The sequence below is a fragment of the Salmo salar genome, chromosome 14 (assembly GCF_965601325.2).
Source record: "Salmo salar chromosome 14, fSalSal1, whole genome shotgun sequence".
In the NCBI taxonomy this organism is placed as follows: Eukaryota; Metazoa; Chordata; class Actinopteri; order Salmoniformes; family Salmonidae; genus Salmo; species Salmo salar.
In genome coordinates, this window is record NC_138304.1 from 15,199,730 (window position 1) to 15,227,562 (window position 27,833).

The following is a 27,833-nucleotide window of genomic DNA, read 5'->3' on the forward strand; positions in this document are numbered from 1 at the left end:
AAAGACCCATCACAATTTGTATATTTAAAACATTTATTTAGTATTCATATAAATTAGGTAATAACCTTACTATACTTACCATTGCTTACTACTACAAAAGTCAGGATTCACAGGAAGACTATCTCAGCAGATGACTCCCAACACCCCCACAATGGCTTGCAGTTTCCACATCCGTATAAAGAGCCACTGGTTGCCTGAGCTCACACTCTGCTCAGCGAAGTCCCTCTTCACTCTCCTGTAAAAGTCAACCTTGCATCACATCTCTATGTGCTTGTGGAACAGACGTTGCCTGCTCAGGCAGGTTGTGGTAGTGGAAGCTGGCCATGTTTCGGGACTTCCAGTACCACTCACAATGTAAGACCTTGTACAAGCACGGGAGGGCCTAACCTAAATTCACACAACACCAGTTGTAGATTTACCTCAATCAATATAAAGCAGGGAATGTTGAAGAATACTCTAAAATAAGCAATGATAATCCTGACAAGAATACGCTATTTCAGTCTGAACATTGATATTTGATAGTCTCTTGCAGGAAGGTACTAATGTCCCTGTGGAAACCATGGTCCGGACTGGTGAAATCGCTGCATATTAATGCTCATTGTTGAAAAATGGATCATCTTCTAGAACTGAAGAAATTTGCAAGTGTAGCCACCAAAACAGAGTTCCAAATCATCGTTGTTAGAATGTTTGGTTGATAGGTACCGATCTAAATTCTATTAAAGTTGCTCTTTTAAATTGTGATATCATGATATTCAAATAGAATTTGAATCTTATGAATATAATCCCCATGGTAAATCAAGTTTTTGTTTGTATTATTCTGAATTGGCATGGCAAACTTGAACTTCTAGCACTCGTTTACTGTGAACACTGAGGCTGTACCCACTTTTAAGTTAGTTTCAGACAGTGGTCAAGTAGGCTACTGTGGCTATTTGATCATAAAAACAATGAAGAAATGTATCCCATAGCACTTTAACATGGAAATAGTTGTTCTCTCCTTCAGCCTACAGTCGCAGCCAATGTGTGGTGTTCAATGTCGGCCTACATTCCATGAGACTTTAAAAATCATGCAGGGCTTGTCATTGACCTGTTTATCTACTTCTCCTTTTGACAAGGTGACTGAAAATGTTGTTTGACGCAAGAAACCATTTAACAAATAAAATGCATTATTACAGAGCATCAGAGAAATTATGCTACCCTCTGCCTATTGGATACTTAGGCTTGAATAAGCTGTCTCAATATACAACACTGCCTCTTTTTAAGAAGGGGGAAAAAAAGCTCTTTACTTGAATCACTCCCCCATTGCTGACTACAAATGATCTATAACTGGGCTAGTTACTCACTAACTTGCACAGGATATGAACAAACATGCCCATGTTGCGAAATGCAGCTCTCGCGTTGATCTCAAAACAAGCGTATTTACTCACAACCGCTGATGCTGTAATCATAGTCCAATTCAAAGTGAATGGCAATGCTCTATTTGCATATAGGCCAACTGCAGCTCTGATTGGTTATGCACCGGTCTGTGTAGAGTAGGGGCTGATGAGTGTGTCAATGCAACAGAATCCTACTCCAACGTGTTCTGCCAACAATAACATCTCTTGCATAGTTTTCCATACTAATAAGTCTTGCGTAGTTAGTTTTGTTTCAAATGGCTAGTATTGTGTTAATTCGATCACAATTCCCACAGTGAAGGGAGACGTTGATAGTGTTAACTAACAGGGGAAACCTCTTGAGTGAAGTTCAATCTCGTGCTTCTCTGCACGGGGCTGATATTTCTTCTGCGTGGTTGGGGAGCTGGGCCCTGAGCTTAGAGGGAACATTGGTTGCAACAATCACCCAGATATGTTGTGATATGCAATTACCGCTCACTCCGTTTCTTTACTTTATTGTAGAAAAATGAATTAAGTAGCAGGTGTGAGTCAGTCATGGTTGCTCATGGTCACGTGATGGATAGCCCCACTTGTGACTTCAAAACCAGTGTGGACCCTCGGACGAAAAGGGAATTTCCTCTTCGTCTAATGGTCAAAACGTTGGTTTCTCACGTGGTAGACTCGGGTTCATTTCCCGCTTTTTCCATGTGTGTGTAAGCATAATCTGGCTCAAATGCTGTTTAGTTATATGCATAGGGGTAGTCCTCGCCCCTCTGGGACCAACGGGGGGCTGGGGGGGGGGGGGGGCTCAGGTGAGACAGCCAGCCTATGGAGAGCCAAGAGACCCAATAAATACCTTCTGTTCTGAGAGAAGCCACACTTGACCATACATGGCAATAAAGGCAACATCCCTGGGAGATTCACTGTATACCGCCAACTTGTATATGGGAAGGAGAAGAGACTGCAGTAGCTTTCACCCACCAGTCCAGTCTCACTTTCTCTGCCTGTGGGCTGTTTTGGATATAAACACAAGGTTTCACAACCTGTTGGCCATACAGAGGGTCTCCAGACCACACAGCGTTGTGGAAACTTGTCTAGCTGCTAAGTATACAGGCGAGGTATTTCGCTCTAGGCTAGTGGTCACCAACCTTTTTCTGAGTCAAGATCACTTTCGCAGTCAAAAAGCAAGCAGAGATCTACCGCAGTCTTTTTTTTTAAACATGACTTTAAAAAAATGTAACATTAACCTAATAAAAACAGTTCTGTAGGAATGAGGCTTGTGCAGTAACCTAGGCCTTGTATATTATCCCAGCATATTGGCTATAAGCCTGACCTGCCAATATTGTTATTCTCCGAACATATTAAGCCTATATTTCAAAACTCACGCTTCGATAACAAAATAGATTAATTGGTTTAGCACTTGAGGCATAGCTGAGCATACATTTGAATAATTCACTTTTTTACTTTACTGGAATTATGGTACCTGCATCTGATGGTCTTAAAAGCACCATGACAACTGCGAACCCCCCCCCAAAAAAAAAAGAGGTCAAATGATCTTCAGATCGGAAAGTCGGAGCTCAAGAAAGATGCCTGAGTTTCCGACTTGGATTTTTCCCACTCGGATCTTGTTTTATTCCGAGTTCCCAGTTGAACGCACTGAAGCCGGAAGTCGGAGATAACTGACTTCCCAGTTGTCTTGAACACGGAATTAGTCTGCTGCTTTCTTCGTCGAGAGGATCGGCCTCTCACGGTCCCTGCTCTCCTTCCTTTCCTCCGGTGAGACAGACCAGAGGGGACAGCATCTTCCACCTGATGGCGAAACTCAATTCGCACTGCATCTGCCTCATGCACAAATTCATATTCCTATGACCAGAGAAAGTTAAATATTCCTTGATTAATAAAAATGCAAGGCTATGGATACACTTGGCTAATCATTCATCGCAGCTGCAGCGTGAGTGGATGGGGGGAGAAGCATTGTTATGTTTGATAATGGGCCTAGTGTTGGATAAAGACTTGACAGTTCTGAATAAGTACTTGGACATGAACTCACTCATAAAAGCAGCAGCTCTTTGCTGTATTCTTTTGAAAGTCTCTGTGGTCATGGTTATGAAATCTCATGTAGGCTGTGGCCAGGTTATGGAAGCTCTAGGCACGGTGACTTGAGCTATCCAATTGGCCAGCATAATAGGGGCACTCGATTTTAGACACAGGTCTGCCGGGTAGGCAGACTGTCTTTTCCGACAAATTAAATGGTTGAACGTGGGAACACTTTGCCTACCCGGTGCGCAGGGCTTATGAATCAGTGCACCTACTGCGCAACACAAATTAAAAAAGAAAGACGCGTACGCCTTTATCTTTTTTTTTTTTTCTCCAGAAATGTTTGGTGATCGACAAGACGATCACTACCGACCGTTTGGTGACCGACCGGTAGGCTATGCTCAGTGCCCTGCAGGCAGACAAGGGGAAAGGTGCTGTGTCATAACAGTAGGCCTAATTTTGTGTGCCCGACGAACACGTTTTTAATGGCTGTCAATTTCCATGAAAAATCCACCATCCCAGTAGGTGAGCAATCATGAAGGAACGGACACTTACTTAGTCAACACTTCTTCCCTGCTTGAACTGACAAATGGAGAATTTATAGAAGAAAATACCTTCTAATGGGTTGAAAGACACTGGGAGAATGCGATTTCACACACGATTTTCCCTCTTTCTTTCCTCCCAAGTGCTCCATTTCCACTAATCTGTTCCTCCAATGGGCTGGTAGATTTTTCATGGAAACTGACAGCCGTCGCTCACCAACTGAGACAAAGAGATGTGAGGAGGAAATGAGTTGTGACACTTTGAGAAGGGTAGGTAGGGGAACGTCGCATTGGTAAGTACGCGATCTCATTGGAGATTTCTGCTACCTAGGCCTTTTGGATAGTCTTTTTCAAACCTGCGTAGACAGGTGCACACGGATGTACGCTCACACACATATTACTCACCCCTCTGCTCTCTTTCATTCCCTTGGACATAATTTGACTTAATTTGTTTAAATCAGCCTCTGATTGCTTTCTTCTTCTCTGTATAATCAAGGCGTACAATGAGCTAGGCACACACACACACACACACTTGGGAGGTTCCGGGGCCATTAACTCATTGATCGAGGCGCTGGGTCTTTCGCTAATGAGTGCTGAATATAAAAGGAGCACAGAGAAGGAAACCCTCTGTCCATTTTGTTCGGTAAGCCATGGATAGCACTCAAATCAACGATTACATTTTCCCTCCCGACACATCCAATTAAGCGTGGTCTTCCCTTCATTCTCCATTCAGCTGAACCTTCTATTCAACCTGTTTCTTAATGAATTCTGGCTTTTTTTTTTTTTATTCAGTCATTTGCTTTTTGCTATAGGCAAAGTGAATGTGGATACATTTTTGGACAAATGCTTCCTTGTATATTGAATTAATCTGTACATTTCAAATGGAGTTTACCATTTTGGTATTTGGAGTCCTGAATGTTGCTTTAGGGACTTTAGCGTCTTAGAAAAATGAGGAGGAAACACTAGTTTATAAATCCTAATAGTGTCACTCAACACTGAAGTATTTTGGTGTGAAAGCAAAGGATAACCATGGTTGCATTTCCTCTGTTCTACATGGGCTGATGTCATCACCTAAAGTCTTGCACAGTTGCTCTGCTACTTTACCTCAGCTCCAAGGCATCTGTACATATGCACTACGCCAACATATAGAGGACATGACTTGCGCAATTTACTCACTTTTTTTAATATTGCTGTTAAATATATCCATGTTCCCCATTCTATCAGTAGTCATTTGTGTTATTCAATATTGATCCTGGAGGGTGTGCAAGCTGTCATTCAACTAATCTCACTGCTTTTCAAGCACTCGATTCGTTGAATCTGATGTTTTCTCATTGAACAAAAATCTGCACACCCCCTGGGTCTCCAGGACCGAGATTGAAGAACACTTTTGTATGATAAGCAAAGCCCATGTTGGCGGTAAAGAAAATCCACCAGTAGGAGGCACACTTTCCTCCTTGACCAACTTTACCTTATCTGACCCAGTCAACTTGCATGAATAGACTCAGGAGGGAATGATGCGTTTTTTAAAGTGTTTCAACAGAGCTATTTTGTTATGAAACAACATGCTCTGACCTCTTGTCGCTTATGCTCTTAACCGAACAAAGGGGATCAAACGCTATTGTAGCCACTTTGAGGAGATTGTATTACTGTGCGGCGCCAGCTTTCTGTCCTCTCCTGCTACATGAGCTAAAAATCCATTCGGTTGTCTCTTTCATATACAGTGTCCACTCACCCTCTCCTCCTGCCTGGCTTTCTACCCAGCTAAGGCACACCGCTATAGTCAGCTTTGACCAACTCTGCCACCTCAGTGCTCTGTACTCGGATCACTCCTCGGGTACATCTCAATAGTCTCAAGTGGCTTCCTCTACTTGTCTCCTTTCTTTAATCTGCAATGGTGCAGGAATTGGACGGGTGAAAGTAAATGGTGTTCAGTCCACCATACTAAGTTCCCTACTCTATTCTCTTCCGGAGGCCATAATTAAACTATTGAGATGCACCCCACTTATGCTCCATAGCCTGGCCACGTTACCGTGTTGTTGTTGAATTCTGGGTGGTTTCAGCAAATATTGACCTTAGCTACATACACATCCTCTCTTCAAGTAATGTGAATCTGGTTTTAGCCTTACCAAGCATTATCATAAAGTACTTTACTCTGTGCGGGTGTGATGGATGCTTGCCCTATAGGATAACTGCCCTGGGGTGTGCCAGCCAGAACGTGGCCACATTCCAAACTTTGAATGTCATCCACCCTTCTAAATGACCACTGCAAGATCTTTCTGTGCCTCGACGGAAGGGTAGTAGCGATGAAGTTAGTGAGTAGATCGTCCAAAAATGAAACTGTTGGGCAGCATTTCATTCCAGAAAGTTGCCACCTCTATTCTGTCCTTACTTCCTTTCACTTGATGCGACCTTGGAGGCGAAAGCAATATGGCGGACATTGCTTATAAACCTACCCAGTAGCCTCAGGTCTGTGTCAAGGGGAGTGAATGTGAGCAGGCGGTAAGGGCACAAACTTTTGGAATGAAATGCAGATTTTGTTTGTTTGGTTCATGTATGCACTTCACTAATGCAAGCAACACAGGGCTACAAGGCGACGCCTAGACAGTTCTCATTGACAGCCTCTCAAAGGAGGCGTTGTAGAAACAACCTCCCGGATGGCTCTTAGTAAACCATCCCCAAGCTTCCAGCCGTGTAATTGAACTGTTTCAGCCGACAACTAGGTCACGGTATGGTGTTCTCTCACACTATCAGCAAAAGCGACAACGGTGACACGTCGGGTGTGACGGGCTCGTGAAGCTGAAAGGACAGTGACCGAAATATGCAGTACACCTCATGTAGGAGAGCGCGCTTTTTGTAAAACACACAGAGGGCTGACAGAAAAACAGCGGTTGTGAATAAGCAGCTTATTCACTCTGACATAAGACATGCGGTCCCAATCTTAAGAATACAGAAACACAAGGCTAAGCATTTCCCAATTGAAATGTACAACTATTACTTCCCATTGCAAACACATTTTTCACGTTAACTTCTTATGGATGGTGGCAGTATTGAGTCGCTTGGATGACTGACGTGCCCAGAGTAAACTGCCTCCTACTCACTCCCAGAAACTAAGATATGCATAGTATTAGTAGATTTGGATAGAAAACACTCTGAAGTTTCTAAAACTGTTTGAATGATGTCTGAGTATAACAGAACTCATATGGCAGGCAAAAACCTGAGAAAAAATCCAACCATGAAGTGATTTGTAGTTTTTCTAACTACAGTGTCTGTGGGGTCATTTTGCACTTCCTAAGGCTTCCATTGGCTGTCAACAGCCTTTAGAAACTTGTTTCATGCGTCTCCTGTTACTGGGCAGAGAATAGGAGCTCAGTCAGTGGACTGCATGGGAGCAGTGAGTTGTTTACTGCGCTGGTACGTTTGGCGCGCCGCTCCTTTTTCTTCTGTAATGAGTACGCTATTGTCCGGTTGGAATATTATGAACGTTTTATGTTAAAAAGACCCTAAGGATTGATTGTTAACATTGTTTGACATGTTTCTACGAACGGTAATGGAACTATTTGACTTTTTGTCTCTTGTTTTACGCTTACACGTTATGACTTTGGATAGTGATCTGAACGCACGAACAAAACAGAGGTATTTGGACATAAATATGGAGTATTTTGAACAAAAAGAACATTTCTTGTGGAAGTAGGAGTCCTGGTAGTGCATTCCGACCAAGATCAGCAAAGGTAAGGGAAGATTTATAATACTAATTCTGAGTTTAGTTGACTCCAGAACTTTGCTGGTATCTGTATAGCTTGCTTTGATGGCTGAGCTGTGTACTCAGAATATTGAAAAATGTGCTTTAGCCGAAAGATATTTTAAAATCTGACACAGCGGTTGCATTAAGGAGTAGTATATCTATAATTTTATCAACGTTTTATGAGTATTTTTGTATATTGATGTGCTCATTCACCGGTAGTTTTGGTGGGAATACATTTTCAGAACATCACGCGCCAATGTAAAATGGGGTTTATAGATATAAATATGAACTTTATCGAACAAAACATACATGTATTTTGTAACATTGAGTCCTGGGAGTGTCATCTGATGAAGATCATCAAAGGTTAGTGATTAATTTTAGCTGACTTTCTGGTTTTTGTGACGCCTCTCCTTGGAAAATGGCTGTGGGGTTTTTCTTGTTTAGGTGCTGTCCTAACATAATCTAATGTTTTGCTTTTGCCGTAAAGCCTTTTGGAAATCAGACACTGTGGTTAGATTAAGGAGAATCTTATCTTTAAAATGGTGTATAATACTGGTATGTTTGAGAAATTGTAATTGAGATTTTTGTTGTTTTGAATTTGCCGCCGTGCACTTTCACTGGCTGTCGTCATATCGATCCCGCTAACGGGATTCAAGCCATAAGAAGCACACAAAGTAACCAGTGATCTGAAGTTTAAATGCAACAATATTTCACATGTTATTTTCAGAGATGGCTAACAACCGCAAATGAGCTGCAATAAAAAAGCATAATTCCACTCACCAGATCATTTGTTAATAAGTTATTCGTAAAAAGTGGGAAGCTAGCAAACACCTGCTGCAGCCGCTGCAAACTAGCCTACCAAAAAAGCTAGCTTGCTAGACTGTGGGGAAAACTACTGCTCGCTAGTGTGCTGTTGGCCTTCTAGAAGGGGGAAGTTGCCATACCTTTTTGTAAAAGCGGTCCCACCCATTGCAAGTTAAAATGTGATTGGTTGATTCCACTGTCACTCCAAAATTCTGCCCTAATACAGTTAAATGGCCTATCTAGCTTCGGCTTCTAAAGGCCTAGCCATTGGCTGACTTAGCTAACTAGCTGTATCTCCCCAGAGACCACCCAAAACAAAATTCTGATTTTAGATTCAATCAGAATCATTGAATATAATGTAATTAGAATACCATTGAAATATTATTGAACGATGAATTTTATATTAAAAGGACATATTATATTAAACAACATATATTTCATAAATCCTTAGGCCTTCTCTGAAGGCCCTCACAGTTCCCCATTGTTTTCCATTCAGGGTCACCTCTGCAAAGTGAAAGGGAGGTTAGTGGAACGCCAGTTCAAAGATGCAACCCATTTTTTTAGAAGAAGAGGTGAAAGGATGAACGTCAAAGATTAGATCACACTAGGCCTATTGGTTTTCAACTTGTGGTCTGCATACCTGCAGGGGGTCCTTTAATTGATTATATCTATCTTTCTTTTTTTCTTTCTTTTTCATTCTTTTTGTCTTTCTTTTTTTTCTTTCTTCTTAAATAACAGTTGGGAGTTTTAATGGTATTATATGCAATTTTGCATTACTTTTCTAAATGCTAATTGTTTATAATAATGATAGGCCTTTAATGTTACATTCATTGATAAAATGTACTCTAAATATGACCGGCAAGGTATTTAATGTAAAAATATCCTCGAGCTTTTGACAGTGATTTAGTACAGTGATTTAGTGGTCCCTGGAACTGAAAAGGTTGGGAACCGCTGCACTAGGATGCATCCAACTTAAGAAAGTTGGCTAGTATTTCAGCCCACATAGCCTAAGGGAACTATGTGCTTGAGTTATTAATTCCCGTCGTCCTTATCGCTAATGCTAATCAGTGTATGCCGGGTTGCGCTATAGCCACAGAGGTAGATTACATTAGTGCAGATTTATTAGCCATTTTTCACCACATGATGTGACCTTTGCTAGCAGAGCTCAGACTAACCTCTGCAGGCTTGTCTTTTCTATCTACTTCATAGAGACTTAATAAGAGATTCGCGAACATGTCTTTCCTATCTCTCTCCCCCCCCCCCCCACAGGAGCGCTTGCTCTATCCTGTCTTCTCTCATTTTCTCTTTACCTGCTCTCTTCCCAGTTACTCTCCCTCTCCCACACTTTGAGCATCCTCTCTCCTTCTCATGCTCCCTCTTTCATCTTCTAAATTAAATGTTCCCCCTGGGAGTCAGATGGAAGCAGTGTACCTTGTTAGATCAAGATGCAATGCAAATCGAGATCCATAAACATGATACGGTCATCGTTAGGTAATTTTAAAAGCATATAAACATCTGAGAGGAAAAGCTTCAGTCTAGGAAAGAGGGAGACCGTATGACCAATAGTATAGGCTTAGGCAAAACTAAGAGTGATAAAGAGAGGAGAGACTTAAATTATTAAAGATATGGCTCTTGACAGATCAAGTATTTGTTTTAATTAAGGTGGGAACACAATTGTTGCTGATAAAATAACTCTGGTGCGAAGTGCTCAGTCGCGGGATGTAGGGGTGCTGGAGGTGCTGCAGCGGCCTACAGACACCAATAAAATCATTTAAAATACTACAGATGCAATTTGGGCAGCAAGAGCAAACAGCTTGTTGCGTTGCGGCCATATTAATATAATCCATAGAAGGGCCTTGGAACCTCTAACCCTGGCAATTAGACTGGTAAACTCATGGGTACACTCCCAATGGCTGCCATTCCTGATTGGAATGGGCACATTCGTTCTGTGGATTCTCTTTCTATAGTCGTGGGGAAAATCCGTTCACCTTCTGTGTCTCACAAAGACACGGTGGTTGGAACCAAAAATCTCAAATTTGGATTAATCAGACCAAAGGACAGTTTTCCACTGGTCTAATGTATATTGCTCGTGTTTCTTGGCAAGTCTCTTCTTCTTATTGGTGTCCTTTTAGTGGTGGTTTCTTTGCAGCAATTCGACCATGAAGGCCTGATTTTATTTTTTATTTATTTTCACCCAGTCTCTGAACAGTTGCTGTTGAAATGTCTGTTACTTAACTCTAATGAACTTATCCTCTGAAGCAGAGGTAACTCTTGGTCTTCCTTTCCCGTGGCGGTCCTCATGAGAGCCAGTTTCATCATAGCGCCTGACGGTTTTTGCAGCTGCACTTGAAGAAACTTTCAAAGTTCTTGAAATTTTCCGGATTGACTGACCATGTCTTAAAGTAATGATGGACTGTCGTTTCTCTTTGCTTATTTGAGCTGTTCTTGCCATAATATGGACTTTTACCAAATAGGGCTATGTTCTGTATACCACCCCTACCTTGTCACAACACAACTGATTGGCTCAAACACATTAAGAAGGGAAAAATTCCGCAAATTAAGGCACACTTGTTCATTGAAAAGCATTCCGGGTGACTACCTCATGAAGCTGGTTGAGAGAATGCCAAGAGTGTGAAAATCTGTCAAGGTAAAGGGTGGCTACTTTGAAGAATCTAAAGTATATTTGGATTTATTTAACACCTAAAAAAAAAAAAACATTATTTACTGACTACATGATTCCATGTGTGTAATTTCATAGTTTTGATGTCTTCATTATTATTCTACAATGTAGAAAATAACAAAAAACCCTTGCATGGGTAGGTGTGTCAACTTTTGACTGGTACTGTAGTTTGGAAAGCAAATGCCTACTGCGGCAAAGAGAAGACTAATCTGTCTGTAGAAGCTACCAAATGTCTTCAATATTGAGCGAACAGCACTGTTTTTCAAAATAGCCAAACTTGAGAGGCTACTGGCACAAGAGCATCGGCCATGACCGGTGTGTAGCCTAGCCAAAGCATTTTCATGCTCTCTTTATACTGTAGCCTATCATATAGACACACAGATTGAACAATATTGTTCAATCTGTGTTGTCTCCCCTATTTTCATTGGCCTGGGCTATAGGTTGCTTACATATTGATCTCAGTTTGTCAGTGTCGGAGTAGCCACTCATTTTGGTCAATTATGTGGTTTAAAAAAAGATTCTGCTAATGTCTTCAGTCATGTAAAATGACGTAGAATTCCATGAAATGCGTTAATAAAAGCCACAAACATCAACAGTGAAGAGGTGACTCTGGGATACTGGCCTTCTAGGCAGATTTCATCTGTCCAGTGTCTGTGTTCTTTTGCCCATCTTAATCTCTTATTTTATGGGGGCCAGTCTGAGATGTGGCTTTTTATTTGCAACTCTGCCTAGAAGGCCAGCATCCCGGAGTCACCTCTTCACTGTTGACGTTGAGACTGGTGTTTTGCGGGTACTATTTTATGAAGCTGCCCGTTGTGGACTTGTGAGGTGTCTGTTTCTCAAACTAGACACTCAAATGTACTTGTCTTGCTCAGTTGTGCACCGGGGCCTCCCACTCCTCGTTCTATTCTGGTTAGGGCCAGTTTGCACTGTTCTGTGAAAGGAGTAGTACACAGCGTTGTACGAGATCTTCAGTTTCTCGGCAAGTGCTTGCATGGAATAGCCTTCATTTTTCAGAACAAGAATATGCTACCGAGTTTCAGAAGAAAGCGCTTTCTTTCTGGCCATTTTGAGCCTGTAATCGAACCCACAAATGCTGACGCTCCAGATACTCAACTAGTCTAAAGGGCAGTTTTATTGCTTCTTTAATCAGAAGAACCGTTTTCAGCTGTGCTAACATAATTGTTGAAGGGTTATCTAATGATCAATTAGCCTTTTAAAATGATAAACTTGGATTAGCTAACACAACGTACCATTGCAACACAGGAGTGATGGTTGCTGATAATGGGCCTCTGTACGCCTATGTAGATGTTCCATAAAAAATCTGCCGTTTTCCAGCTACAATAGTCATTTACAACATTAACAATGTCTACACTGTATTTCTGATCAATTTGATCTTATTTTAATGGACTAAATAAAAATTCTTTGCTTTCAAAAACCAGGACATTTCTAAGTGACCCCAAACTTTTGAACGGTAGTGTATGTGTGTCATAGGGTTGGGTTAGATTGATGATAAACATGAAACCATATCTGGATTGAAACGGAATGCTGTTGCCTTGCTTTGCACAGAGCAAATGTCAGCGCCCTGTGAGATTCAATTACCCAGAGATTATATCCAACTATTCACACATTTCTTTAAAACCTTACTGTGGAAAGAGCATTAAAAGTATTAATGACTGTGTCAGTTGGGCAATATTTATTGCTGTATTAATACTTCATATGTTGCCCCCTAAGACCTATGACATTGCAGCCCCCAAGACCTTCTATGACATTGCACTTGGCTGTGACAAAGGCTTAAACCTCGAGCTAAAAGCTCCAGTTCCCCATAGCATTGAAATCAGTCCACTAAGTCTAGAAAGTGCATCTCACTTGGTCTCAGACATTTCTGTGTGGGAAGCTTAGGTTACTGTATTTGTACATCTGGGTTCTCTACATTAAGTTTATTTGCTTCCCAGGAACGTAGCAATTAGTCAAGGCTTATTCTGGATCCCACTTCTGACACCAAATGTTACCGCCTGTGTGAAACCCCAAAGCTCTTTGCTGCTCATTTGGTGACTTTTTTTTTTTTTTTTTAGGTCTCTAGCTTGTGGGCTTATTGACTTAGTGACTTATGCTTTGTGTACTATACTATAACTCGTGTTGATGCGCCTAAAGCGTCCATTAAACAAGTTGAACCTGGAAGCTCTCTTGTAGCAATTTCATCATGGTTTCCAATCCCACAGTAGCTAGGGACAAAGACCAGGTGCTGCAAGAGCCACTATCAATGGACTCGAGCAGGAACAATGGCTTTCAGGAACACGTGTTCATTTATTATGCATCATGAATGTATAATTGATAACAATAGGTCTAGTAGGTTGGACACATTATGAATACATGAGTAATTGGTTTGTAAGCCTATGAAAGGAACTACGTAAGCTTGGCATGTAATACACTGTATTGTATATTGATTTATTTTTCATATACTGTCATATAAATAGTACACAAAATTATAGTTACACAAATAGAAAACACCCTGGCAGGTTGGTGGACGTTGGTTAATCCTGACCAGACCCCAACCCGAGCACTCCGTTCTGCCACCTCTGGTGTCTTGGCCCTAAATGACTGAAATATAAGTGTAAAAACTGTACATGGCAAAACAGACAGCACATTCAAAAGGCTGTGTTTGGTGTGTATCACGTGTCAAACTCGAGGCCTGCAGGCCTAATCTGGAGCCCAATGTGGTCCGCAGGTGGTTTGAGTAAAAACAAAAAAATAACATTCGGGGGAGAGTCAACCTCAGTTGAAATGACTAAAACCAAATTGAAACTGTGTAGAATTGATATTGCTCTAGATTTATACAGTCCCTTCACTCTTTCCAGGTTGCTAAGAATAACCAAAACAAAAGCTGGATAGTCAGGGAGCATCAAATTCCATTTTTTTTGGGGGGGGGGTATATATATATCAGTCATTCCAGTATATATCAGTCATTCAGTCATTTCCACATAGCCTTCCTGACACTTGGTATGATTTCAACAGTCCTTATTCAGTAGTCTTGGCTAATTGGTATGTCTGTATGGAGATGGCTAATTAGGCTAGGTGGCGTCTAATGGTGCAGAAGGCCTGTCTCTGTCCTCTCCCAGGCTCATATGGTGTCACCATTTTAACCACTGACCTCTCCCCTCTCCCTATCGCTCTCTGAGTCTCCCACTCCTCCTGGCCCTGCCTCTCTTCCACAATCTCTCTCATCCTCTCCCGCTCAATCTTCATCTCCCTCTCTCCCTCCATCCTCTCCCTCAACTCCTGCTCTCTCCGGCTCCAGTCTTCCTCCAGCCTGTGATACATGTGAAGGGAGAAGTGCCATCCCCCGTTCTCCTGCAACATGTCCTTCACCCTGCTCACTAATGCCTCCACCTGACCCCTTCCCTCCTTTCCCTCCCACTGTCCCTCCTTGTTATCCAACACGTGGCACCTGTACCTGCACTTTTCCATCAGCCACTGCAGTGCCAGGCCCCCAGATTGGATATGCTGCTCCAGGCTTCGCCCCCTCCCCTTCAGTCGGTCGCCGAAAGTGAAGAGCACCATGGTGTGCCTCCACACACTAGAGGTCATAACCTCCATGCGCCTCTCCACCGCTTGCCTCTCCATCTCAGTGAAGTCCAGTAGGGGAATCACCAGGAGGACAATGTGGGGACCAGGGCCACACAACGACAGGGCTCTTAGCAGCTCTTTCTTTTCCTCCCTGGGGACGGAGTCTTCTGAGAAGCCCCAGCCCCGGGCATCAATCACGGTGACGTCATGACCGGCCGCGGTTCCACTGGCAGCAGTGCTAGGTCCGCCCCCTCTGGTGTCGAAGGCTTTACGTCCAAGCATGGTGTTGCCACAGGAGCTCTTGCCTGTGCGTTTAGGTCCTACCAGGAGAAGGCGAACATCAGAGGTGTCTGTGTCAGCTGGGAGAGAGGAAAGAGGGATGCTGTTAGAAAGGAACTCGTATCTGCTCAGACCTTAGCGCCAGAGTCCAAGAGAGTGGAGTGGGATAGTGAGATGGAGGAGACAGTGAGGAGACGTTAATGAGAGAGATGGAGGAGACAGTGAGGAGACGTTAATGAGAGAGATGGAGGAGACAGTGAGGAGACGTTAATGAGAGAGATGGAGGAGACAGTGAGGAGACGTTAATGAGAGAGACAGGCAGGCTGTCAGACAACTATCCAGTAAAAAACATCTGCCAATGTTGCTCTGTGCCACTGGTTGAAAGAAGTTCTACTGCTTGTCAGTTTGTCATAAAAAAAGTTCAATAGAGGGGACTTTGTGAGACTCCAAGTTCTGAAAGTTTTCTACACAATGCACTACACGCATTCGCAACAAATGATATTTAATCTACCTCCATCTAGCCTCTGACGTAGAACTTGATTGAGCGCATCCATTTGTACTTCGTAAACTCAGCAAAACAATATGTCCTCTCACTGTCAACTGCGTTTATTTTCAGCAAACTTAACATGTGTAAATAGTTGTATGAATATAAGATTCAACAACTGAGACAAACTGAATAAGTTCCACAGACATGTGACTAACAGAAATGGAATGCGTCCCTGAACAAAGGGGGGGGGTCAAAATCAAAAGTAACAGCCAGTATCTGATGTGGCCACTAGCTGCATTAATCGACTTACAGTTGAAGTCGGAAGTTTACATACACTTAGGTTGGTAGTCATTAAAACTCGTTTTTCAACCACTCCACAAATTTCTTGTTAACAAACTATAGTTTTGGCAAGTTGGTTAGGACATCTACTTTGAATGACACAAGTAATTTGTCCAACAATTGTTTACAAACGACAGATTATTTCACTTATAATTCACTGTATCACATTTCCAGTGGGTCAGAAGTTGACATACACTAAGTTGACTGTGCCTTTTAAACAGCTTCGAAAATTCCAGAAAATAATGTCATGGCTTTAGAAGCTTCTGATAGGTTAATTGACATCATTTGAGTCAATTGGAGGTGTACCTGTGGACATATTTCAAGGCCTACCTTCAAACTCCGTGCCTCTTTACTTGACATCATGGGAAAATCACAAGAAATCAGCCAAGACCTCATAAAAACAATGGTAGACCTCCACAAGTCTGGTTCATCCTTAGGAGCAATTTCCAAACATCTGAAGGTACCATGTTCATCTGTAAAAACAATAGTACGCAAGTATTAACACCATGGGACCATGCAGCTGTCATACCGCTCAGGAAGGAGATGCGTTCTATCTTCTAGAGATAAATGTACTTTGGTGCGAGAAGTGCAAATCAATCCCAGAACAACAGCAAAGGACCTTGTGAAGATGCTGGAGGAAGCAGGTACAAAAGTATCTATATCAACAGTAAAACAAGTCCAATATTGACATAACCTGAAAGGCCGCTCAGCAATGAAGATGCCACTGCTCCAAAATCGTCATAAAAAAGCCAGTCTATGGTTTGCAACTGCACATGGGGACAAAGATTGTACTTTTTGGAGAAATGTCCTCTGGTCTGATGAAACAAAAATAGAACTGTTTGGCCATAATGACCATCGTTATGTTTGAAGGAAAAAGGGGGAGGCTTGCAAGCCGAAGAACACCATCCCAACCGTGAAGCACAGGGGTGGCAGCATCAAATTGTGGGGGTGATTTGCTGCAGGAGGGACTGGTGCACTTCACAAAATAGATGGCATCATGAGGCAGGAAAATTGTGGATATATTGAAGCAACATCTCAAGACATCAGTCAGGAAGTTAAAGCTTGGTCACAAATGGGTCTTCCAAATGAACCCAAGCATACTTCCAAAGTTGTGGCAAAATGGCTTAAGGTTAACAAAGTCAAGGTATTGGAGTGGCCATCACAAAGCCCTAACCTCAATCCCATGTAAAATGTGTGGTCAGAACTGAAAAAGCATGTGTGAGCAAGGAGGCCTACAAACCTGACTCAGTTACACCAGCTCTGTCTGGAGGAATGGGCCAAAATTCACCCAACTTATTGTGGGAAGCTTGTGAAAGCCTTCCTGAAATGTTTGACCCAAGTTAAGCAATTTAAAGGCAACGCTACCAAATACTAATTGAGTGTATGTGAACTTCTGACCCACTGGGAATGTGATGAAAGAAATAAAACCTGAAATAAATAATTATCTTATTCTGACATTTTCACTTCCTTAAAATAAAGTGGTGATCCTAACTACATAAAACAGGGAATTTTTACTCAGATTAAATGTCATGAATTGTGAAAAACTGAGTTTTTGAATATATTTGGCTAAGGTGTATGTAAACTTCTGACTTCAACTGTATATCTACCCTGTAAAGTGCACTTACCACCATTTTCAGGCGAACTCCAGCTCCCCATTAAGGTGGCTCAGCAGGCTGCAGGTCACAGTGGCAAATGTAGTAGTCCGTTTCACAGCGAACCCTCTGCTCCATAAAATTGTTAATTAGCATTAGTTAGCAAATAAGCTTTTGCTAATTCACTTCCGAACCTATGCGGTCAGGTATTTCTTCACGAAACAAGTGCAAGTTAGTTGAAGTGTTTGTCTCAAGTGTAGAATGTATAATGACTTGTTCAGAGATTGGCTCCTTATTGATATAAAGGACCTTTGCAAGCCCCTCCCCTTTGTATTGCAATAATACTTTCTTGCTGACTTGACAGCCTTGAGTAGTAATATCTTGCTGCTGTTAAACTCTTGTTTCTATGGTTACTGTCAGGCAATACCTTTCTGGTTATGTAACACACCGTAAAGGATTGTTTATTTTAAGACCTCTTGGATTATGTTCCAAGTTATTTTTGTCATTTTATGCGGCAACTCTTTCACTGTGGTTAATGTTGAATCAACTTTTAGTGTAGGGCCAGCGTTTTATTGAGGAACTCTTTGCTATGATAAAATACCTGGGAATCAACAAAATGATTGACCAAGTGGAATTTGGCAATGTTTTGCATGGACTGTGCGCATTTTCTTGTTGGTAAAAATAGGTTTCACGTGAACTCTTATCTTAAAACACGCTCTTGCTGCCTTCCTTTCCCATGTCATCCTCTTCTCATTCCTCTTTTCCCCAACCCTTCCTCCTCTCATCATCCTCAGTCAGTTATCTGCAGTGCCAGTAACACGCGCATGTGCTCACTCTCTTTTAGCCTTTGGGGCACTGGGGGCAGATTTCTTTATGCAACCTCTCATTTGAATTCTCTCTCTCTATATCTCTCTCTCTCTATCTCTCTCTATCTCTCTATATCTCTATCTCTCTATCTATATCTCTCTATCTCTCTATCTCTCTCTCTATATCTCTCTCTCTATATCTCTCTCTCTCTATATATATATCTCTCTCTCTCTCTCTGTATCTGTATCTCTCTCTCTCTCTCTCTCTCTCTCTATATCTCTCTCTATATATATATATAGTAATAGAAAATACTTCTCTATAGGTCTGTTATACTGTAGCTGAAAGGATATAGAAGAGACAGCAAACACACACATACTATTTAGTGAGAGGTTGTATTGTTTTACTGCTGTGTACCTGACATCCACCTGACAGGTAGTTGATTTCCTTGTTGTGACCATAGCTTATACTGCTCCTTGTCCTCATGCAGGTGGCCTGGCTCTACATTCCAGCCTCCTATTCCACTCTGTTTACACTCCACACACACACACACCCTTGCACCTTTTGACAATCCCCAAACCTGCGGAAGTGTGTGTGTACTACCCCCTCTGAGTTTAGACTATACACTGACATTACTGGAAGAAGGTGGGTGTGTACCAGCCCCCCCCCCCCCCCCACCCTGTCTGTGTTTAGACTGCAGGCTTTCACACTCGGCATGTTTTAAACAAGTCATTACTGTTTGAGTGTTCACACCTTCTCTATTTTTCCTGTCGTATCCTTCTGTCTCTCTCTCGTTTCAAAACTATCTCCTAGATCCAACTGTGCTTCTTTGTGACGCTATCTCTCTCTCTCTAACTCACACACACACTCACACAGAGACATCTTTCTCAGTTTACTCAGCTATAGCGTCAGTGAGGCATTAATTCAGTTTTTCTGTGTGAATCACTGGAGAGCGGCACACATGAAGGAAGTGTGTGTGTGTGTGTGTGTGTGTGTTCAGTCTCATCGCCTGTGGGACACCTCAATCACAGCGACTCTTATTTCTCTTGTTAGGTTTCTAACTGTGGTTTACATATGTGTGTGAAGAGTGGCGAGATGAAAAGGGTAAGGTGGAGGGAGCGCTGTAGGTTTGAGAGTAAGGATGGAGGGATGTAGAGCTAGAGAAAAGGATCGATGGAAAGAGAGCTGTAGCACTGAAGGGATGAGCGGAGTGAACAAAAGGGACAGGGAGATGGATGATGTTCCCCAGGCTCTGGAGTACAGCACGTCTGGTGTGTGCTGAAGGTACAGTACAGCTCCCAATGGAGCTCAGTATTGTGTGTGTGTGTGTGTGTGTGTGATTCCCAAAATGTGTTCTCCAGTGTTTGAGGCCTGCTCATATCTGACATCTCCATCCCCAAGCATGTATCTGCCTCACCTGTAATATCTCAGAGTCCTGGGGATGTGCTGTGGTGCTATGACCAAATCGATTGCATCGTTGTCCTCACTTGGGATGAAAGTATGTGTATATTTGTGTGAGTTTAGTAGCTGTATAAGTGTCAGTGTGTGTGCTTTCATGCCCTCTTTCTGGGTTCTTTCATCTCTGTGAGATGACTTTGTCTACTGCTAGGAACTATACACATTACATGACCAAAAGTATGTGGACACCGGCTCGTCGAACATCTCATTCCAAAGTCATGACCATTAGTATGGAGTTGGTCAGCAGTAGGATTGTCCAGGTCTGACGTCAAGGATTCTGACCTTGGCAGGTCAATAGGTTTCCTACCCAGGCAGAATAGAAGTAGGAGGGAAAACTGAATCGTACCCTCCTGTAAAATTACCTCTCCGTCTCTCTAGCTCATTCTCTCATTTTCTTTCTTTCTTTCTTTCCCTCTCTTCTTTCTTTTTCCTCTCTCACATTCACACTTGCTCAGACACTACACACACACACACACACACACACACACACACACACACACACTACCCCTGAGTGTGTGATTTGATTTGAAAGCTTGAAGATGATCGGACTGTATTTTCCTCTCTCAGACCTGAGTCCCTTGCTTTCATCGGCTCAATAATGAGACCCCACCTGAAGTGTGTGTCTTACCCTCAACTTTACCCCTACCCATGGGTGGCCCTCTCTTCCACATTTAGATAACTGTGCACTGTCCTCCACTCCTCTCTGTTCAGTCAGAAACAGCACTGTCAGTGTGTTCTCTGGTAATGAGGACTTAAGATGGTAGGGGGTGGATAGGTCACACACATAACATGCTGCCTATGCTTGCAGTGCTGGGAATTTCCGCACCCATACAGTTCACCATCAAAACTGACTCCTGCATACAAGTTTACGTCACATGTTTTATTCATGATTGAGAGAGTGCATATCAGGGAGACCATGAGCGAGTAAGACTGAGACAACGAGAGGAGGAGGAGGAGGAGGAGGAAGGAGAGAGAGCTGTCGTAATTTCCTGAACATAGTGACCCAGACTCTGATCCTGTTCGTTTTCACATCTGGTGCCCCCATTCTCCCCTCCATCTTTCCTGTCGTCAATTTTTCCTCTCTGTCCCTCTCTCCCTCACTCACACTCTCTCTTTCATCGACAGTCAAAGTTGGTTTACTTTGTGTCCACAAGGTTTTGATTTCACTCTGTTTTTAAGTGCTTTAATTTTCTATCAAACCACTGCAATAAGCCCCTCGCCCCTTCAAGCCTGCCTAATGATGATGACAGTACTTCATAGTGCCTGTCAGACCTTGTTAGCATTCTAAATCATTCAATCTAGAATAAATAACTAGAATAAATAAAATCCTGAAGATTTAAAAAAAATAAAAAATTATTGGATCAATAGTCAGATGGAATAAAATATATGCCCACTTCAGACCTGCTTGGGCGGTCTTCCCAACTCCTATGGTCAGTGTAACGCCAATGGCAAGACACTACCACAAACTGATCTCGGACCAGGCTACTTCAGCCTTGCTTGGTGAAAGGCATCTCGGGGACATGCTGTCTTTAGAGAACCAACGACCTCATTTCTTTCACAGGACACTGTAACTGTTAAGAGATTTACTGTAATGTATAAAAAGCTGTGGCCAGTGAGGGTTTGTTTATATTACCCCTCAACAGCCCTGCCCTGTTCTGTCCCTGAGTGGTGCTGGACACCGCTGGCAGGAGAGTAGAATATCAAAGCGCAGGAAGTTGGTGTTGTGGATAACATTGGGTCCCCGGTCTCGTGTTGTTGGCATAGGAGGAAGTAATGTGTTCTGAGATGTCGTTGGCCGTTATTACAGTATTTATTTCACCGCCTGTCTATTGTTTTATTGAGGACAATTATGGGTGTGTAGTGTGGGTGCAGGGGAGGTTTGTGTGTGTGTGTGTAGTGTGGGTGGAGGGGAGGGGAGGTTTGTGTGTGTGTGTGTGTGTGTGTGTGTGTGTGTGTGTGTGTGTAGTGTGGGTGGAGGGGAGGTTTGTGTGTATGTAGTGTGGGTGGAGGGGAGGTTAGTGTGTGTGTGTGTGTAGTGTGGGTGGAGGGGAGGTTAGTGTGTGTGTGTGTGTGTGTAGTGTGGGTGGAGGGGAGGTTAGTGTGTGTGTGTGTGTGTGTGTAGTGTGGGTGGAGGGGAGGTTAGTGTGTGTGTGTGTGTGTAGTGTGGGTGGAGGGGAGGTTAGTGTGTGTGTGTGTGTGTGTGTTGTGTGAGCTTGTTTGTTTACGACTGTTCTCTCATTTGTTTTTGTTATTTTCGGACAAACTAGGTGTTTTCTATTGATATTAGCACAAACGAATAAACCAAAATGGATTCCAACTTCCATCGCTAGTGCTTTATGGAATCTTGGAGTAGCTTGAATACACAGCCCTCTGCCTTTTTATGCCTATGAGTGTACAAAACATTAAGAACACCTTCCTAATATTCAGTAGCTAACTATAGCTACTGAAACAGATGTCGTTTTGGGGAAGAATATTGTTTGCATCCATGAGCTATCTAGTTTTTTTTGTGACCAGCACTGCAGGTGCGCGAGACAACAAGCATCATAGCATACGTATCAATGAATCGTTGTGACATATGAGTGATAGTGTAATAACTACATAAAAAATGGATGAACGCGTTAAATGATTGTGACGTGCAGTCATATTCAGGTCCTGATTGGAAGCTTATTTGACATGTTAAATAGTATATTTTTTGACACACAAAGACACAAACGGCGTTCCATAGAAATCCTGGTTGAGAATGAAACGACTGAACAAATGAACAACCAAACAGCACAGCAAGTAAGTGAAAGAAATATGTTTTGATTATGTTTTACTGGTAATGGGGACATACGTAAATGCCAACAAAATAACTTTTTGGTCAGTGTGGTGTGTGTAACCTTTATTTAACTAGGGAAGTCAGTTAAGAACAAATTGTTATTTACAATGACAGCCAAACACAGACGACGCTGGGCCAATTGTGCACCGCCCTATGAGACTCACAATCACGGCCAGATGTGATACAGCCTGGATTCGAACCAGGGACTGTAGTGATGCCTCTTGCACTGAGATGCAGTGCCTTAGACCGTGTGTGTGTGTGTGTGTGTGTGTGTGTGTGTGTGTGTGTGTGTGTGTGTGTGTGTGTGTGTGTGTGTGTGTGTGTGTGTGTGTGTGTGTGTGTGTGTGTGTGTTAACGATTTAACTGTACTAGAATGCTTAAAAGGGCAGCTAAAATAAAAAAAATCAGTTATCGGGATTGTTTTTATTTGCAAGAAATTGCTCATATTGGTATCGCCCAAAAATGTCATATTGGCGCACCACTAGTTCCTAATGTTTTGTACACTCATGTACAGTTAGCGTGGCTACCCGTGGTTGCTACAATCCGATAACCTTTGTTTTTGTCATCCTTACTGGATGTCTAACTATTTACTGGATGTGTCTGTGTTTTGTATGACTCCCATTGGAGAGAGACCTGCATTGGCAGCTTTTGCTTGTGAGAGCTCATTAGCTCTGGCTGCTGTATTGTACTGTACCGAGGAAAGAGGATTATCTGTCTCGACAAACACCCACACGTGTTGACACCCTACTGCACTTAAGCAAGTTTCCCCAGAAATGTAGATTTTTTGAGTAGTTAGTTAGCATAATGCTAACGCTACAATATGGGGATTTCCCTCAGGATCTGCAGGAAACGTTAGCCGTTGAATGAGCATGTGAAAGCTGTCGCTGGTCCTGTACTCTATCAAACTGCAGTAGACTGCTTCTGTATTCTTGGCCAATGGAAAGTGCCTTGGTCCTGTTAAACTACATGAGTCCTGATAAACCTATAATCAGCCCCAGCCGTTCCTCTCCTACATACTGTAGCTAGCACTGATGTACTGGGATCAGAGGAGAGCCCTTTCTATCCACAGTGGGAATCAGTCTCATTTGTCCTTGAGAGAGCCTCAAAGCCTTAGCTTGCCTCTGTAAATATGCCAGTGGCAGAACTGGGAAGCTGGTCAAATATTAATTCTGCAAGTCATTTGCTCCTGTGGTAATTAATGGGTGTGGGTGGCAGTGTGTGCGTATGTAGAGTTTATTTGCGCATGTATGTATTCGCAAGTGTCTATATGTCCGTTTCAAAATCTGTGTCTGTGTTTCCTTATCTGTGTCTGTGTTTCCTTATCTGTGTCTGTGTTTCCTTATCTGTGTCTGTGTTTCCTTATCTGTGTCTGTGTTTCCTTATCTGTGTCTGTGTTTCCTTATCTGTGTCTGTGTTTCCTTATCTGTGTCTGTGTTTCCTTGTCTGTGTTTCCTTATCTGTGTCTGTGTTTCCTTATCTGTGTCTACACGTCTGTGTTTCCACATCTGTGTCTACATGTCTGTGTTTCCACATCTGTGTCTACACGTCTGTGTTTCCACATCTGTGTCTACACGTCTGTGTTTCCGCGTCTGTGTCTACGCGTCTGTGTCTACGCGTCTGTGTCTACGCGTCTGTGTCTACGCGTCTGTGTCTACGCGTCTGTGTCTACGCGTCTGTGTCTACGCGTCTGTGTCTACGCGTCTGTGTCTACGCGTCTGTGTCTCCGCGTCTGTGTCTCCGCGTCTCTGCGTCTGTGTCTCTGCGTCTGTGTCTCTGCGTCTATGTCTCTGCGTCTGTGTCTCTGCGTCTGTGTCTCTGCGTCTGTGTCTCTGCGTCTGTGTCTCTGCGTCTGTGTCTCTGCGTCTGTGTCTCCGCGTCTCTGTGTCTCTGCGTCTGTGTCTCTGCGTCTGTGTCTCTGCGTCTGTGTCTCTGCGTCTGTGTCTCTGCGTCTGTGTCTCTGCGTCTGTGTCTCTGCGTCTGTGTCTCTGCGTCTGTGTCTCTGCGTCTGTGTCTCTGCGTCTCTGTGTCTCTGCGTCTCTGTGTCTCCGCGTCTCTGTGTCTCTGCGTCTGTGTCTCCGCGTCTCTGCGTCTGTGTCTCTGCGTCTGTGTCTCCGCGTCTCTGCGTCTGTGTCTCTGCGTCTGTGTCTCCGCGTCTCTGTGTCTCCGCGTCTGTGTCTCTGCGTCTGTGTCTACGCGTCTGTGTCTACGCGTCTGTGTCTACGCGTCTGTGTCTCTGCGTCTGTGTCTCTGCGTCTGTGTCTCCGTCTCTGCGTCTGTGTCTCTGCGTCTGTGTCTCTGCGTCTGTGTCTCTGCGTCTGTGTCTCTGCGTCTGTGTCTCCGCGTCTCTGCGTCTGTGTCTCCGCGTCTCTGCGTCTGCGTCTCTGCGTCTGTGTCTCTGCGTCTGTGTCTCTGCGTCTGTGTCTCTGCGTCTGTGTCTCTGCGTCTGTGTCTCTGCGTCTGCGTCTCTGCGTCTGTGTCTCCGCGTCTCTGCGTCTGTGTCTCTGCGTCTCTGCGTCTGTGTCTCCGCGTCTCTGCGTCTGTGTCTCCGCGTCTCTGCGTCTGTGTCTCTGCGTCTGTGTCTCCGCGTCTCTGCGTCTGTGTCTCCGCGTCTCTGTGTCTGTGTCTCTGCGTCTGTGTCTCCGCGTCTCTGCGTCTGTGTCTCTGCGTCTGTGTCTCCGCGTCTCTGCGTCTGTGTCTCTGCGTCTGTGTCTCTGCGTCTGTGTCTCCGCGTCTCTGCGTCTGTGTCTCCGCGTCTCTGCGTCTGTGTCTCTGCGTCTGTGTCTCCGCGTCTCTGCGTCTGTGTCTCCGCGTCTCTGCGTCTGTGTCTCCGCGTCTCTGTGTCTCCGCGTCTCTGCGTCTGTGTCTCCGCGTCTCTGCGTCTGTGTCTCCGCGTCTCTGCGTCTGTGTCTCCGCGTCTCTGCGTCTGTGTCTCCGCGTCTCTGCGTCTGTGTCTCCGCGTCTGTGTCTCTGCGTCTGTGTCTCCGCGTCTCTGCGTCTGTGTCTCCGCGTCTCTGCGTCTGTGTCTCCGCGTCTCTGCGTCTGTGTCTCTGCGTCTGTGTCTCCGCGTCTCTGCGTCTGTGTCTCCGCGTCTCTGCGTCTGTGTCTCTGCGTCTGTGTCTCTGCGTCTGTGTCTCTGCGTCTGTGTCTCTGCGTCTGTGTCTCCGCGTCTCTGCGTCTGTGTCTCCGCGTCTCTGCGTCTGTGTCTCTGCGTCTGTGTCTCCGCGTCTCTGCGTCTGTGTCTCCGCGTCTCTGCGTCTGTGTCTCCGCGTCTCTGCGTCTGTGTCTCCGCGTCTCTGCGTCTGTGTCTCCGCGTCTCTGCGTCTGTGTCTCCGCGTCTCTGCGTCTGTGTCTCTGCGTCTGTGTCTCTGCGTCTGTGTCTCTGCGTCTGTGTCTCCGTGTCTACATGTCTGTAGCAAAATGCTTGTGTTCCTAGCTCCAACAGTGCAGTAGTGTCTAACAATTCACAACTTTACACATCTAAAAAGTAAAAGAATGGAATTAAGAAATATATAAATATTAGGATGAGCAATGTCGAAGTGGCGTTGACTAAAATACCGTCTAATAGAATACAGTATATACATTTGAGATGAGTAAACATTATTATTATTATTATTATTATTATTATTATTATTATTGAAGTGGCTAGTGATTCTATGTATATAGTGCAGCAGCCTCTAAGGTGCAGAGTTGAGTATCCGTGTTTATATACAGTACCAGTCAAAAGTTTGGACACACCTACTCAAACCCTGGAATTTCTTTATTTGTACTATTTTCTACATTGTAGCATAATAGTGAAGACGTCAAAACTATGAAATAACACATGGAATCATGTAGTAACCAAAATATATTTTATATTTGAGATTCTTCAAAGTAGCCACCCTTTGCCTTGATGACAGCTTTGCACACTCTTGGCATTCTATCAACCAGCTTCATGAGGAATGCTTTTCCAACAGTCTTGGGAAAATGTAGAAAATAGTCAAAATAAAGAAAACCCTTGAATGAGTAGGTGTCCAAACTTTTGACTGGTACTGTGTGTTTCTACATGTCTGTCTGTGTTTACATATCAGTGTCTACATCAGTTTGTGTTTTCATCAATCTTTCCCACTTGTTTACGTTTCCAGGCAGCTTGAGAGACAGTGGAAGTCAAGGAGACATTCAATCCATAACAAACTTCTTCCAAGGTGGTGACCCAGAGAAGGTTGATCGACCCCACTAATTGCAATGTAAAAAAGCAATCATTGAACAATTCTGATGCGTCCAATTGTTATCATCCTGTAGCTGCAGTGTGTATGTATGTCCCTTGAATGCAAAAGGCATGGAATTGAATGAAAGGCATACAATTGGACGCATTGAATTGGATGCTGTTGGAGGCTATGGAAATCATATGACGCGTGGGTTCTTTTCCATGTTAATCGCTAATGGTAGCCTCGGGGGAGAACCTGTGTGCCTCTTCACAGTACTGTAATGTGTATGACTCATAGGAAAGCCACCATGACTGGTAAGGGTGCACTATTAGCAGATCAAACACTGGCGATTCTATTCCCTTGGAAAAGAAGTGAAGGGCGGAGGAGAGAAGGATTGGGTTTCATACAGCGTGGGATCTTCTGCTATCTTTCTGACTTTCTGCCAGATTGTTCAATGCAAAGACACCCGATCTGCACACTTATCACAGTGGAAAACCTCCTGTGTATGGGTCTCTACCTTCCTACCAGTCTATCTACCTCACTTTATCCCCCCCCTCCACCTGCAAACAGTGCTTTCATATTTGTAATTGATCTTTATATCGATCAAGTGTCCATCTAGCTTTTCCCCTGCCCGTTGTCTCTCGCTCTCGCGCTCTCGCTATATCTCTCGCGCTCTCGCTATATCTCTCGCGCTCTCGCTATATCTCTCGCGCTCTCGCTATATCTCTCGCGCTCTCGCTATATCTCTCGCGCTCTCGCTATATCTCTCGCGCTCTCGCTATATCTCTCGCGCTCTCGCTATCTCTCTCGCTCGCTATCTCTCTCGCTCGCTATCTCTCTCGCTCTTAAATCTTTCTTAAATCTTTAAATCCATCATATTAGATCAGGGTTTCACAGTGGATTTATTGTCAGTCCCTTCAAAGGCAGCCGGGGCAAAGACTGCTGATGCAGCATCCTCTAATCCAGCGTTTCCCAACTCCAGTCCTCGAGTACCCCCAGCAGTACACATTTTTGTTGTAGAACCTCATTCAACTCCTCCGGGACCACAATGAAAAGGTGTGCTGTTGGGGGGTACTCGAGGACCGGAGTTGGGCAACACTGTATTACAGGATTCTGCGAAAGCACTTTAC

At 43.7% G+C, this 27,833-nt stretch overlaps 2 protein-coding genes across 5 annotated transcripts in view; one reads left to right on the forward strand and one right to left on the reverse strand.

Moving 5' to 3' along the window:
• Positions 1-27,833, forward strand: part of LOC106568937 (SPRY domain-containing SOCS box protein 4) — a 122,149-nt gene that overhangs the window by 86,735 nt on the left and 7,581 nt on the right. The gene's annotated exons all lie outside the window — the stretch shown is intronic.
• Positions 13,592-17,739, reverse strand: LOC106568936 (GTPase IMAP family member 7). The gene is made up of 2 exons (XM_014139783.3): positions 17,473-17,739; positions 13,592-15,101 (listed from the first exon to the last, which is right to left on the reverse strand). Exons 1-2 carry the CDS (start codon positions 17,501-17,503, stop codon positions 14,242-14,244), a joined length of 891 nt encoding a protein of 296 aa, XP_013995258.1. The 5' UTR covers positions 17,504-17,739; the 3' UTR covers positions 13,592-14,241.

Coding starts and splice junctions, on each gene's coding strand:
- LOC106568936 (XM_014139783.3), bottom strand. CDS start 17,503: ATGGGGAGCTGGAGTTCGCCTGAAAATGGTG. Junction 15,102..17,472: donor GAGTTCGCCTGAAAATGGTG/GTAAGTGCACTT, acceptor CCTCTCTCCCAG/CTGACACAGACACCTCTGAT.